General features: G+C 43.0%; 1 protein-coding gene across 2 annotated transcripts; it reads left to right on the forward strand.

Moving 5' to 3' along the window:
• The first annotated feature begins 1,772 nt into the window (after positions 1–1,772).
• On the forward strand, positions 1,773–14,884 carry EI24 (EI24 autophagy associated transmembrane protein). Of its 2 annotated transcripts, XM_057552948.1 has the most exons (12): positions 1,773–1,965; positions 3,376–3,522; positions 4,465–4,577; positions 7,589–7,734; positions 8,325–8,385; positions 9,554–9,620; positions 10,116–10,240; positions 10,559–10,678; positions 11,031–11,142; positions 11,826–11,937; positions 12,481–12,555; positions 13,866–14,884. In XM_057552948.1, exons 3-12 carry the CDS (start codon positions 4,536–4,538, stop codon positions 14,026–14,028), a joined length of 1,023 nt encoding a protein of 340 aa, XP_057408931.1. In that variant the 5' UTR covers positions 1,773–1,965; positions 3,376–3,522; positions 4,465–4,535; the 3' UTR covers positions 14,029–14,884. The 2 variants fall into 2 exon arrangements, with proteins under 2 accessions (XP_057408931.1, XP_057408932.1); XM_057552949.1 differs by lacking the exon at positions 3,376–3,522.
• The last annotated feature ends 251 nt before the right edge of the window (positions 14,885–15,135 follow it).

The raw sequence follows: 15,135 nt of genomic DNA on the forward strand, positions 1-15,135 counted from the left end.
GCCCCTCCTAGTTGTTTCACAGATGGCATCTAATCTTCAATAAGTATGCAAGAGCTCTTTAAAAATGCAAAGTATAATTATTATTGTTTTAAAAATCTGGATTGTATTATACGTGTTGGGATTTGTAAGATGTCCTTCCATCAAGCAAGTTAGAGTAGACTCATATCTACTAAATTCTTCCTAAAACCACACTTGAAAAAAATTTATTTATTTATTTATTTATTTTTGGCTGCATTGGGTTGCCGCGTGCAGGCTCTCTAGTTGTGGCAGGGTTCGTTGCCCTGTGGCATGTGAGATCTTAGTTCCCTGACCAGGGACCGAGCCTATGTACCCTGCACTGGAAGGCAGATTCTTAACCACTGGACCACCAGGGAAGTCCCCTAAATTCGCACTTTTGAGAAACTATAGAGTTTGGAGGAATTGCTGCTATTGTAATTAATAATTACAATAATCAGTTTATCATTAAACCACTTAGTCTCTTTATAATAAGATATCTAAGCCTCAGCAAACTGCTTATTTTAATTAAAATTCCAAAAGAAATAAAAATCTTTTCTATGTAGTTCCTTATAATAAATAGTTGAAGATATCTACTCATATGGGACAAAAAGGAAGTTTAGGAATGTCTCCTCTTTGTGATGATTTTAATCGTGGAGTAAATCAAGCAATAGATTTATAAGAAAAGGAAACGAGTGGGTATTCATAGATCTGGTCTCAGTGAAAATGAGATTATTGTCAAGGCTAAAATAAATAAGAAAGAAGTCCCCTCTCCAAAGGAGTTTACATATATAAATCCAAGGTTGGACCTTTTATTTCAGGGCTTCTGCTACTCTGAATGCTTAGTTCTCTTCTCCCATCGTGTTAGTTTCGACTTCGTGACCCTCTTCCTGAAAGAGAAGGTAGTTTCCACAGGCTCAGAGTAGGGGACTCGTCTGTTCTGGAATGGGGCTGGAGGTTGGGCAGGGTAGAACAGGTCAACGACCCCACCCCCCAGCCCACTGAACTAACTGGAGGAGAGTCAGGAGGTCTGGGTAGTTGTTCTGCCACTGACCTTGAGTAAGTCAGTTGATACCTGGGCTCACACTATGTAAGGTTATACTAAAGAGCTTCCAGTAGTAAAAATCTGATTTTGTAGGTGGCCTGAGCGGAGCAGCTCTAAGCACACCTAGAGGTGAAGGAAAATAGGAAGTGGAAAAAAGAGGAAAAAATGGGGAGTGAGAGATGTAAGAGGCTGGGAATAGGGGAGAAAAAGGTTATAGGTCAGGCTTGATGGTTCGATGCCAAGAAATTGCCGTCCCTGGGGTAGAGACGGACTGGTGGGGACAGAGATGAAAACGGTTTCATTTCTATTTACTTGATCGTTTTAATCTCAGCCAACACTTTGCTGTCAGAGAACACGCCTAATGCAGCCGAATTGCATGGCAGCTTGACCTATTCTTAGTCATTTTATTCTTAATCGTTAAGTGACCTTGATTTAAACCCATCATTGCTTAGTACCCTTTGGTTACTGAAGTCTCCAACCAAAGAGACCAAGATGACTTCTACATTTTATTGTTCTGTTGTTAGGCTTCATAATAGAAAGAAAAGCAACCCTGCAGAAGTAAATGGGAGAGAGCAAAGAACACGATACGGGATCAGGAAGTACGGCATCCCCGGAAGCGGCGCGGGTGGGCCCGGAGGACAGACTGCATTTCCCAGGCTCGGTCGCAACGCGGCCCCGCCCCCTCCGCCGCCGCGGCCCCGCCCCCTCCGCCCGGGCGGCTGGACTCGGCGCCCGCCTGACTTCCCAGCGGCCCCGTGCGGCCCGGGCATGCCCAGTGTGGGCGCAGCGGCCCCGGCCCTGGGAGCGCCAGGGCGGGAGCGGGTGGCCGGGCGCGGAGAGGTGCGGAGGGACGTGGAGGAGCCGAGCGGGTCAGCGGTGGACCAGGGGCCGGGCCGGAGCCGGGGCCGCGGGGGCGAAGCTGCCGGGTAGGTGCAGTTCTGCCGAGCCTGGCCCTGGCGCCGCGCAGCCTGCGCGCGCGGCAGGGGCCCCGGTGGCTGGGGCGGCGAGGGCGTGTGAGGGCAGCAGGGCCCGAGCGCGGGGTTGGGAGGTGCGGGCGGGGGCTGCGCGCGGGGACGCCTGGCGGGAAGGTGCTGCGGCGGCGGGGCAGGGCCGGGGCGCGGGACGCAGCCCGCAGTCGCGGGCGAGCCTCTGCCCAGGTGCGGCGCGGCTGTCTTTAGCTCCCCGCTTGATGGGAGGTGAGCGTGCCCCGCGCTTCGTGCACGGCTGTGGTTGCGGAGGGAGAACAGCTTCCAGTCGGGTTTGCCAAGGAACTGGGGGGAAACGGGTCCGAAGGGACCTGTGGGCTCTGAGCATCCGGGGAGCCCGGTGGGATGTGAGGATGCTTACCTTTAGTGAAACTGGAGTGGGATGTGACAGCCTCCTGCTTTCCGGACTTGCGTTTCTGGGTTTAGTGACTTAGAAATGAAAGTACAGGACTGTGCCTCAGTAGATGCTTAATAAGTTCTCATGACTGTTTAGGAATTTAATAGCCAGCTGTATTTACAGGCTTACGAGACATTTTGTCCATGGGATGCTCGGGTTAAACAAAAATCCTCATCGCAAAGCTTGAGTAAAAAGCCCCGACTGAGGGTTCAGACACCGGGGTTTTGAAGTTCGCTGTAGCCTTTCACGTGCTGCAATCTTGGGCAAGCCATTTAACTTCGGAGATTCAGTTCCTCCGTCTGTGAAATGCTGTGAACCAGATGCATCTCACTTACGTCCACTACAGTTGGAGGGTTCCCTCCGTGTTATACAGTCTCTGGTCTCAAATCGTGGCAGGTTGCTTTTCTCCATGCCTGAGCTTTTTGTCAAACCGGATAATATTTCTGGATATTCCGGATAATTCAAATAGGATCTGCGTATAAAATTGAAGTGACTTGTCCTTCACGGGCCACTATTGGTCAGTAGATAACCTGCCACTTGGTACTTGCAGAAGCCAGTTGTTAATGGCCATGGTTCAGGTAACACAGCTCCTCTCCTTGGATTAGGACCCACACGCTTCCAGCTGTGTCAGCACCTTGTGAGAAACCCAGACTAAGTAATCGGCTTCCTTAAACTCCCAGACTAGCTCATTCTGTAGTGGGATTATGTTTATGTAGAAGTTAAGTTTTTATTTTCATGTTACTGCACTTTGTACTCAAAACCTATGAAAAATTTTAATACCCTTAATTCATAGATGAGGAAGTAGATGGTTAAAAGTGAATCCGTGATAATTAGAAACTAGTGTTTTATGTATCATCATTGAGCTTTAACTATTCACCTGTCACTGAGTATCCTATCACTCAGGTGTTTTTTGTTTGTTAAGTGGGAGCATTAACAAAAGTTTCTTACCCTAGAAACTTCTCTACCTGAAGTGAGTGCATCTGTGTAGGATTTGACCCAAGGAGAAGATGGTACATGCAGTGTTGTGCAAGTTGCCTTCCCTCTGCTGTATTCCCTGCTCTTCCTGTTCTGGGTGGCAGTAGTCCAGTTGGGTCAATAAGGTACAGTTTGGTGAAGTGGTCATTAGGGAAAGTGTGCTTATGTTTTGAAATTCGAGGTGTATAGAAGCTGCCTGTGAAATTGTCATTATTGTCTATCGCTTAAATTAAGAATACCCTAGATTGGTTTAGTCAGGTTTGAGAACTTTAGAATCCCAAGTCCTTAATTAAATTTTTGAAAATGGGTTTTCCATTCACCTTAGACATTACATGGGAGCGTAGTATTTTAAAAATACTTACACACGTGAACTTTCAAGTTATTATTTTATGAAGCTAGATTTCTTATTCACCTAAGAAATAAATAAAATGGGAAAGCTATAGAGTGTTAAAGAATATTTATACACGTGGACTTAACCTTTTTCTGGCCTAGTTTAAAATTCATTGTTTCCTGCATGCTTGTTAAAATTGTACATATATGTATACATTTAAAGTTGGAAAACAGGGAAGGCATATTTGGGGGTCTTGGTGGGAAATTTCACATCATACTTTGAACTTATCTGTGTGCTGGAGGGCCCTGTGTATGAAGTGCAGATTTAGTAATTTTTGTTAGAACTTTCATTTTGCTCCTGTATTTGTATTCAAGTAACATCAAGCACAAATATTGCTTAGGAGGATACTGAAGTGTAATTATCACCCATCTCATGATCTCAAATCTCAAAAGTACTTGGGACGTGTAGGAAGGGTAGTTAGGGACATCAAGGCCCAGAGAAGAGATTACTAATCCATGTAAAAGTGAAAGGGTGGTAAGTGATTTAAAAATTTATTGATTTCAGGTTTTGCAGTAGTTACAGGTATAACCTCACTTAGTTAACTGTGCTAGTATCTACCTAAGTGCTAGAATCTACTGCACTCCTATTAGAGAAGTTTGTGGAAAACGTCATCAGATGTACATGAAGTAACTTGAAGATAAATATTTTTCCCCGATTATGCTCCGTCTGTTTCCAGGTGCTTCATGATGAGACATCTGGGGACACTTCTCTCTCCTTTGTGTAGTTGATAGTTTGGGCTGTGAAGAGATGGCTGACAGTGTCAAAACCTTTCTGCAGGACCTTGCCAGGGTGAGTATGTCAAGTCATCTTTTGACCCTTTTGCTGCAGGAACTGACTAGAAAATCCTTTAGGTATTTTTGAAATTTTTATTATATTTGTTGGGTTCTTCACCTACAAGTTTTCATTCTGATCCACACTGCTCGAGGGAGGGGTATTATCCTGCATCTCGCAGAAGCTTGGGAGAACTGTCTAGTGAGTGTCTGTAGTATTGAAACCCTGTTCAGCTTGGCCCCAGACCCTCTTTTTTTTTTTTTTTGAACTTTATTTATCAATATTTTTTTTTTTTGGCCATGCTGCACGGCTTGTGGGATCTTAGTTCCCCGACCAGGGATTGAACCCCAGCCCTTGGCAGTGAGAGTGTGGAGTCCTAACCACTGCACCGCCGGGGAATTCCCTAAACTTTATTTTGGAATAATTTTAGAGTTGCAGGGCTGTACAGAGAACTCCCCTATATCCTTCACCAGGTTCTCCTAATGTTAACATCGTATGTAACCATGGTATATTGTTGAAGACCAAGCAATGAACATTAGTACAGTGCTATTACCTAAACTCCTTTGTCCAGATCTACACTATAGGACCCGTCTTATTCTCCCATTCTACAAGGCGGAGATGATGATGCTCTAGAAGAACATCCCGTAGAGATCTGTTTAGGATGTAGTCACCCACGTGATCAGTAGCATAACATTCCGTTACAGTGGCTGTCTGAGGTCTAATGCCCTAGTTGCAGCCCCTGTAGCTCTATTCCCGGGAGCAGGAGAGAGGCCAGTTCTGATGGGGAGTGGGAGTGTTTAAAAGTTTATCACCTTTGAATCAAAGAGGGGGGAATTGAAGGAATATCTTAGAAGGGCCAAAGAGAATTCATGCAATGTGATCTTCTTTTAATACCTTACGTCCTTTTGTGCGATAAAATTTCAACCCTGGATCAGTTATACGATGTGAACTTTGTGTGTCTGTCTGCCCCACTAGACTGTAAGTATCTCAGAAGTGGGGATGCTGTCATCATCCTAGCACATACTAGGCCCTAAGCCATTTGAACTTAACTATCTTAAAATTTTAAACTGTTTGTGGAAGATTTAGAGGTTAAAAAGCAAAATAAGATTAAACATTTCTTATAGATAAAAGATCAGGTGCCATGCTGCCAATTTATGCTCCTATCAGCAGGTACTTCATCAACTTGTTCATTTCTCTGTATCCTGACAGTTTTCTCTAAAATTTGTTTTCGCTCATAACAGTAGGTGAAAATGCCATTCTTAAATCCAGGTTGGCCATTGCTTCCAGAATGCCTTTTTCTGCTGCTGCTTTTTTTTTTTTTTTTTGGCTGCGTGGCATGTGGGACCTTAGTTCCCTGACCAGGGATCGAACCCGCGCCCCCTGCATTGGAAGTGCGGAGTCTTAACCACTGGACCACCAGGGAAGTCCCCTTTTTTCTGCTTCTTGATGAAGTTGAATACCCTAGTCCTTCTCACTCTACTTTGGACATAAATCTGTTGTGGTACTTACTAAACTATAAATTTTTATTTTTTTTTTTCTTTTGGTTTACTTGTGTACTTCTCCTGCTGAGTTATAAGTTTCCTGAGCATTTCCATATGTTGTCTGGCTCACTGAAGATGCTCAATATGGGAGTGGGTGGATGAATGAGTGCAGTCCTTTGAACTGGGTAATAGGTAGTTCTGATGTTTGTAGTAATAACAGTAATCTTTCTGCCACTGGGGCTCTTCCAGTCATTGGCAAGTGCCTCCATCAGTGACTTATAGACTTAACAACCCTCTCCCTCAGCATACACTGTTGAAAGACATTCTCCTCCAGCTACACTACAATGTTGTTTCTGTCTTACGTGGTGTGCTCTTATCCTACAACTTTTCACACTTTTACAGTGATTATTTCTTTGTGTCTTCCATTAGCCTTGGTCCAGCCCTGGTCCTTTCTTGAGACCAGTGTTTAGTCTGCCCTAGTATTGCTAGTTTAGTACAGGATGTAGATCGTACTTGTAGACATTAGATTGATATTGGAAGAGTATAGAGGAGGGCAATAACTTGGCTTTATAGTATCGGTAAGTGTTAGAGGGAGTAGAAAACCACTGTTTTGCAACCATGTTATTCAAGATTGGTTTGGGCAAGAATTGTTAATTGATGCTAAATCTAGGGGAGAGGACTTGATGAGCAGGATATTTGCCTGGTCTCAGAAATGTCTGCCCACAGATTACTTATTAGTTGCAAGGAGAAAAATTTGCAACCATACAATGGAGCTGGATAACACCTTGACTGAATATGTAAAATTGACATCACCAGCAAGGTGAGACAGATATCACATGCCTCTGGATGTAATACCTGGAAGGGCACACCATCACTTATGTGATATTCCTGCCAAAAATATGTAACCTGGGACCTAATCATGAGGACACAAACCTAAATTGAGGGCATCCCATAAAATAACTGACCTGTATACTTCATAAAGGAAGACACGCTAAGGAGCTGTTCCTGATTAAAGGAGACTGAAGAGATATGAGAGCTAAATGCAACATGTGATTCTGAACTGATGTCTGATATTTGAGGGGTAAAACTGCTATAGAGGGCATTACTGGGACAAATGGGGAAATTGGAATATGGACTGTAGATTCAACTCTTTCAATATTTAATTTCTTTAATAGATAACTATCTTGTTATATTAAAGAATATTCTTAGGAAATATACACTGAACAATTAAAAGTAAAGAGACATGACACAGCAACCTACTCAAATGACCTAAAAAAATGTGTATATATATATAAACAAGAATAAATAACAATGTGGCAAAATAGCTGGTGAATCCCGAGAAAGGGTATTAGGGAGTTCTCTGTTCTTGTAGCTCTTCTGTAAATTGGGAATTATTTCAAAATAGAAAAATATCAAGGGTCCCCTAAGCTTTGTAGCAAACTAAGTACCATGATTTCCACTGTTATTTCATCACTTTACTCTATGTAACTTTGGAAAGTCTTCTGATCCACTATCTTCCCTCTTTAAAAATAATACTCTTGTGTATAGGGAATCAAAGACTCCATCTGGGGAATTTGTACCATCTCAAAGCTAGATGCTCGAATTCAACAAAAGAGAGAGGAGCAGCGTCGAAGAAGGGCAAGCAGTGTCCTGGCTCAGAGGAGAGCCCAGAGTATAGAGAGGAAGCAAGAGAGGTAAGGAGTGGAGGCTGATGTCAGAAAACATCTGAATTCCCTTCTGTGGGCACTTTAGGAAGTGATCAAACTTAGTATAGAATTCAGGCACTACATAGTGACTTGGAGTTTCAATACCCCATTATTTGTCTTTTGTACTTTCTCCCTCAAAAAAGTTACAGGTGATTTCCCCCCACTCCCCTCACATTGAATTAAACTGGTGTCTAGCAGTAATCCTTGTTCAAAATGTCGGGGTGTTTAAAAGAAATCAGGATGGTGAATAGAGAACCATAAAAAAATTACTTGGATTGATGGATATTTCTAGGAGCGCCTGTGTGGATTTTGATAGAAGAACCTCAGACATCCTCTTCTAGTCTCCAGTCTTGGATTTTAGAAAATACAGTTTTTTGTGTGTTTGTTTTTTTAAGAAAAACTGCTTCTCTTGAAATATTTTTAGCCTTTTCTTATTGACATTAGGAGAGAACATTGGGAGAACAGTAGGTGCTGGAAAAATAATATGCCAACAAAAGATATAAAAAGGAGAGCTACTGAATGACACTATGGAAATAGCCTGTATGCCTTTTAAGCTAAATACATGTGGTCTTTTCCAGTGAACCACGTATTGTTAGTAGAATTTTTCAGTGCTGCGCTTGGAATGGTGGAGTATTCTGGGTAAGTTCTTTTTCGTCAAATTCCAGGTGCCTTATAAGCATCTTTTTTTTTTTTTTTTAATTAATTTATTTATCTTTGGCTGTGTTGGGTCTTCGTTTCTGTGCGAGGGCTTTCTCTAGTTGCGGCAAGCGGGGGCCACTCTTCATTGCGGTGCGCGGGCCTCTCACTATTGCGGCCTCTCTTGTTGCGGAGCACAGGCTCCAGACGCACAGGCTCGGTAATTGCGGCTCACGGGCCCAGTTGCTCTGCGGCATGTGGGATCTTCCCAGACCAGGGCTCGAACCCGTGTCCCCTGAATTAGCAGGCAGATTCTCAACCACTGTGCCACCAGGGAAGCCCTATAAGCATCTTTATTCAGATTATTTTGGTGTTCATGGTTCTCAACCGTCTTCTTGAAATTGAGACAGGTAGCTTTCCCCTGCTAATACGTGCTTAAGGCCATCACTCAGGATTCTGTGCACCTTCACTCATTTTATTCCCACTCAGAGAAAACTTGTATGTAAATATCAGGAATAGATAGCCCTGAATATACACTTTTTCTTAAATGACTTAGTCACAAGTTTTAATGTTAATAGGTAACAATTTCTTGTGACATTGTCTGGACATTTTGGTTAAGAGCAACTATGGGGGCTCAGAGGGGAAAGACAGATGGATATGGGCAAGGTTCTCCCTTTGTCTGGTCATAGCAATGTCCTCGAATTGATTACTATTGACACTCATACCAGAAGGTTGCCTACAGCTGACTGAGAACCAACACAGGCTTAAGTGAAATTTGAGTACTTTGAAGAACAAATAGTTAAGTATTTTCTTGGACTTGAAATTCAGTATAATTCACCTTGTTAATCTAAACATTTCACAGATGATTTTAGGTGTTAGCTTTAATTAATAAAATATGACTGTGTACTTAGTAAATGCCTGTAGTTTGGCGTGACTACTAATTGAAATGTTCTTCTAGTCCCCCAGAAGTTTTAGTGTTTTCATAGGCAGTGTCAGGTTTGTACTCCTCAGCTGGAGAATTGGGAAATAGAACTGAGTCCAATTTTGGTACCACTTCAGGGCTCCTAATTTGTAAAAGGCACTTCCATCTGGAAAATAATTAGATTGAAACTTGGAACTCGTGTTTTAAAGAAGGGCTTTTAATGTTTACCTTATTTCTTCTCTCCTTTAGTTCAGTCTCCTTTTGTTTTATCGAGTGTTTATTCCCGTGCTTCAGTCAGTAACGGCCCAAATTATTGGTAAGTATGTCCATTGCCGAGGTGGGAGGTGTTTCCCTGTGTCTCCGTCAGTCTATTGAACGCTTCCTCTGTACCCGCAGCTTTAGATGTTTTTAACTCAAATCTCTCAACAACCCTTTGGGTATTGTTACAGATAGCATTTTATAGATGAGGAAATGGAAATTGGTTACCAAGGTTAAACCATTAGTAAGTGGCATAGCTGGGATTTGAACCAGGGTGGTTTCCTGCATACAGTGTACTGCTGGTCACTGACATATCAGTCACCACCCGGTAAGCAGGTTTGTCTCAAGGTAAGCAGCACATCTCCGTGGCTACTCTGAATTGGAGTTGTGGCCAGAATTTGGTGTGTCTATGAAGAATAAGACTCTCTGAAATAGGTGCAGTGATGTGCTGGCAGGAAACAAAGATGTATGTGCGTGGAGTAGGGGTTGCATATTTGGTCTTCTGGTTTTCCATTTCTCCAGTTAAACTAATAAGCCTTTCCGCCTTTCTTAGGTGATCCGTCACTACATGGGGATGTTTGGTCGTGGCTCGAGTTTTTCCTCACGTCAATTTTCAGTGCTCTTTGGGTGCTCCCCCTGTTTGTGCTTAGCAAAGTTGTGAATGCAATTTGGTTTCAGGTAGGTCCAGGGCAGAATGGAGTCTGGGTTTTATGGCATAATGGATGGCCAGGTGGCAGGTTTCAGCCTGCAAAGTTAGTGGCCATGTAGGGAGCGATGTCACAGCCTTAAACTTTTCTTGGTCAAGCAGCCAGTGGGTGATCTCTGTGCTCTTGTAAAATGGAATTATCCCCTCAGGTCCCCAGAGCATCTCATGGCCAGATGTCCAGGGGCTTTTCTCCCCTGGCAGGTCTCATGGCAGATCAGTGGCCTTAGCTTTGGGGATGGATATTGAGGCCATATAATTCATGTTTTGGTGAGCTCCTTTCTCTCTTACAGGATATAGCTGACCTGGCCTTCGAGGTATCAGGGAGGAAGCCTCACCCATTCCCTAGTGTCAGCAAAATAATTGCTGACATGCTCTTCAACCTTTTGCTGCAGGCTCTTTTCCTCCTCCAGGTGAGACTGGCCTTCTGGGCGCATGGAGCAGATTAAGAAAAGAAGATTGATTAGAGGGAGCTTCACAAAGACAGGGTGTCACATTTATACTCAGCAGATATGTTTATGGGAGGCAATGATCTGTAAATCATTTTTTCACAGAAACTAGAGACTTAAAATCATAAAATGGTAAAGAAACATGAATTTGCCTGCTCCTCCCTGCCACCCTGAGCATTCTTCACTCTTCTGCTATTTAGAAACTTGAGAAACAACCATCAGGCTATCTGGTAGAGAGTGATGACTCAGAGTGGCAGGTGAACAGTGTCAGGTCTCTGAAGCTTTGGAATTAAGATTCTCCGTACTTGTTCTTCAGGGGATGTTTGTGAGTCTCTTTCCCATCCATCTTGTTGGTCAGCTGGTTAGTCTCCTGCATATGTCTCTTCTCTACTCACTGTACTGCTTCGAATATCGTTGGTTCAATAAAGGTAAGCCTGTCTAAAGAAACTCAGAACTTGGAGGCCCAATTTGGAAATGGTGCTGCTAAGTAGACTTCTTAAATTCTTCAGTACTTAGGCCCTTGGCAAACCGTCTTTGGAATGAAGCAGCCTTTTTGGCAAGAGGGGACTTGCGTTTGGCTTGGGGGGTTAACCCTTAACTTCGTTGCTGGGGAACGTAGCAGTGTGGCATCATCCTTACGGAGCTTAGTGTCACGTAGCTCTGACAGAGCCGTAAGATGGCATAAATGAGCACGAGTTATTTTAAATTAGAGAAATTAATTTGACGTTGGTGCATACAGATTATTTTGGGGGATATTTTGAAAGTCCTTGGCATATTTGGGTGTGGTTGGTTGAAAGGGGTTAATTGATTCCTAGAGGATAGCTGCCTTTTTTTGATTCTTGCTTTGTTCAAGACTAATACTGACAGAGGATTCTGGTGTTGTAATTCAGAATTCACTTAGCCTGCCAGCTTTGAAATTGTGATTGTTCAATTGTAAAAGCTTCGCATAGAAGCTTTATCAGATTTGGACAATTCTAATTTATATGCTTTAGTTGTATTCTAAATGGCAGATCGGTACCTACAACTCAAACCTCAAATAAATTGTCTACTATATTTAGTCATTTGACTGAAAGGAAATATGTAGCCTAATTGTATTGGCTCCTTGTTTTAGGAATTGAAATGCACCAGCGATTGTCAAACATAGAAAGGAATTGGCCTTACTACTTTGGATTTGGTCTGCCCTTGGCTTTCCTCACAGCAATGCAGTCCTCCTACATAGTCAGGTAATTTGACTGTAGGGACTTGAAGGGGACTGGTAAAAATACTCAGTGTAGGGGGCCCCTTCTGTATGCCTGGTTCTGTGCTAGGCATTCTGCATTCTTATTTGGCCATCAGGAGGTCTGTAGGATTTTTTCTCCCTGACAGATAGTCATAGACATTTGTCAGTTAGCTTTTTTTTTTTTTTTTTTGCCCCGTTTTGTGGCATGCTTAGTTCCCCAACCAGGGATCGAACCCGTGCCCCCAGCAGTGGAAGCACGGAGTCCTAACCACTGGACCGCCAGGGAATTCTCAGCATTAAAATATAGTCTGCATGATCATATATGCCATATTCTTTCTTCGGTTTTGCTTCCTGGAACAATGTTAAACATAGCCAGCGCTTAGAAAAATCCTTTTTTTTTTTTTTTTAAAGATGTGTTTGATACATTAAGGGTCCATCAAGCCATGATATTTAGCACTGGAGGCAAAGAACTTTGGGCTTCTAATATCTTCAAAGTCATGGCTGTTTTGAAGGTGACTAATTATTTCTTTTTTTTTTTTTTAAACAGTGGCTGCCTATTCTCTATCCTCTTTCCTTTATTCATTATCAGCGCCAATGAAGCAAAGACCCCTGGCAAAGCATAGTAAGTATTAGCCAGTATTAGCTAAAATGTGTTAAGTTTTTTTGGTCTAAAGTGTTGGGGCCATAACACTGCAATTATGTGAATGAGACATTTTTCTTAAGGTTTTTTAAAAATAACCTTACACTGCAGGAAACTATTAATATACAGTTCAACGGGAGAAACACTTCTGGGATGTATCCCGATTTTCCCCATGCATATGTGCAGATACATGTTTCAGAAATTGCTGCTATTATACATATTCTTAAAATGTAACAGTTCACCGAATAAGGCACTTACTACCTGTAGTTGAGCTCATTTTGTAAGAATGGCCAACTTTATAAAAATAGTGGGCCATGTGTTCTGGCTACAGGAGTTTATTGATAATGACAGTAAAACAAAGTATTTTAAAATGAATCTTTAGTAACACTAGCACTCTGAAAGTTTTATCACTTCAGAGAAAAGCCCAATCTTTTGATCAATTTTGGTTAAGTCAGTGAGGATACACTTATTAGAAATTTCCAATCTGCTTTGGGTTCTTGCATGTTCTTGCTATCCAGTAAATGCTAAGTGTGTATCTTTTTTTTTTTAATAGAATTTTATAGTTAGCAGAGGACTTTGAAAACCTTATTTTTTTTTTTTTTTAAAGGTTTGCCTTTTTTTTTTAAATTTATTTATTTATGGCTGTGTTGGGTCTTCGTTTCTGTGTGAGGGCTTTCTCTAGCTGCGGCAAGCGGGGGCCACTCCTCATCGCGGTGCGCGGGCCTCTCACTGTCGCGGCCCCTCTTGTTGCGGAGCACAGGCTCCAGACGCACAGGCTCAGCAATTATGGCTCACAGGCCCAGTTGCTCCGCGGCACGTGGAATCCTTCCAGACCAGGGCTCGAACCCGTGTCCCCTGCATTGGCAGGCAGACTCTCAACCACTGCGCCACCAGGGAAGCCCCTACGTGTGTACCTTAACGTAACTTTCTCTTGAAGCTCTCCTGAAAATGAAATACACATAGCATATGATATCTTCAGACATAGCTTGAAGTTTGTACACTAGAAAGGTACTTCTTGAGTCAGAATTAATCTAAAACAGAACTTTATTTCCTCTAAGCCCCGATACTGCAAATGGTGATACTACTGCACTCCTGACAGGACCCAGTGCATTCTTTAGTTGCTGCCTGTTTAATCTGTGTGTCTAACCTCTGTACATGCTTGATCAAATTTCTGGTGTCTTGTTTTCCCCTGTATCATTTTAAATTGAAAGTAGTCAAGTAAGTTGTCAAATAATTAAAACAATTTTGCTCACCTGGGGGGTCTAACAGGTTGGGTCTCTTTTGCCTTTTAGCCTTTTCCAGTTGCGCCTTTTCTCCTTGGTGGTTTTCTTAAGCAACAGACTCTTCCACAAGACGGTCTACCTGCAGTCTGCCCTGAGTAGTTCAGCTTCTGCAGAGAAGTTCCCCTCACCACACCCATCTCCTGCCAAACTGAAGGCTGCTGAGGGCCACTGAGTCGCCTGCCACCCAGAGGGGATGGTGGGATTGGAAGGATGCCGCGTCAGCTCTTTTTCTCGTTCACCTCCCCGACCAGGGAAGGCAGGACCCACCCTGCCAAGGGCCCTGTGCATATTCCCTTCTCTCTGAGGAATCGGGGTTTTTGTCTCTGGTGCACGTAAGGCAGAATCGTCCTGACACCAGTATGGATTTTAAACACTGGTGAGTCTGAAAGGACCACAGGTTTTTCTGCAGCTCTTTTCTAGCATTTGCCAGCCCCCGTGCCTGGACTGATTTGAATACTTTTTCTCCCTGTGCCATTTATCCTCCCACCTCCCCTTCCCGCCTTCCACCATCCTTGGATGAATGGATTTTTGTAATTCTAGTTGTTGTATTTTGTGGACCTGTTGTTTTGGTTTTTCTGTGAAGCACATATATTGGACGTGGGAAGTAAAGGAGACTCTGCTGCTCCTGGTCACTCCCATTATAGCCATCACTGTCTTGTTTCTTGTAACTCAGGCTAGATTTGGTCTCTTGCTCCACTGCAAAAAAAACAAGCCTGAAGAGATGGGACAGGAGGAAAGACCTCACAGCCAGATCTGCTGGGTTTTGAGGAGTGGTATCCTTTCTTCCCCTTGAAGGGGAAAAAACTTTTTTCACTGGTACATTTAAAGCTCCCCCAGCTATAGGGAGGTACCAATTTTGGACAAGTGCCACTGCAACACAGAATGCTCAGAGAACCTGAACTTTTAAACTCTGGAGGTCTGAACTTTACTGTTGGCCACTGCTGGGTCTGTCTGGTATTTCAAAGGAATATTGGGTGCTGCAAATAGGAACTGAAGGGGTAAACTTATTAAACCCATTAAACCTGTGATTGGTTGCTGTTTTCCTGTCATTTTAAAGAGACTGAATATGGAGGGAGGAGCAGGTGTCAAAGCACTTGCACAGTTTTAAGACATCACAAATGTGAGCTTGTTTCCTACAAATGTGTAATGGTTGAAATTTAAAAGTCATCACTTTAAGAAGCATATTCATGGAACCCAGGCCTTTGTCTTGGATAATTTGGAAGATTAGTTCTGAAAAATGTTCCCTGAAGAAGTTTGGGTTATGTGATTATAATCATGT

Source organism: Balaenoptera acutorostrata, chromosome 9, assembly GCF_949987535.1.
Source record: "Balaenoptera acutorostrata chromosome 9, mBalAcu1.1, whole genome shotgun sequence".
NCBI classification, from domain to species: domain Eukaryota; kingdom Metazoa; phylum Chordata; class Mammalia; order Artiodactyla; family Balaenopteridae; genus Balaenoptera; species Balaenoptera acutorostrata.

What these genes read in the sequence shown, in the direction of transcription:
- EI24 (XM_057552948.1), top strand. Translation starts at nt 4,536, where the DNA reads ATGGCTGACAGTGTCAAAACCTTTCTGCAGGACCTTGCCAGG. An exon ending in TTCTGCAGGACCTTGCCAGG is followed by an intron (nt 4,578 to 7,588) that starts GTGAGTATGTCA and finishes TCTTGTGTATAG; the next exon opens with GGAATCAAAGACTCCATCTG. An exon ending in AGTAACGGCCCAAATTATTG is followed by an intron (nt 9,621 to 10,115) that starts GTAAGTATGTCC and finishes CGCCTTTCTTAG; the next exon opens with GTGATCCGTCACTACATGGG.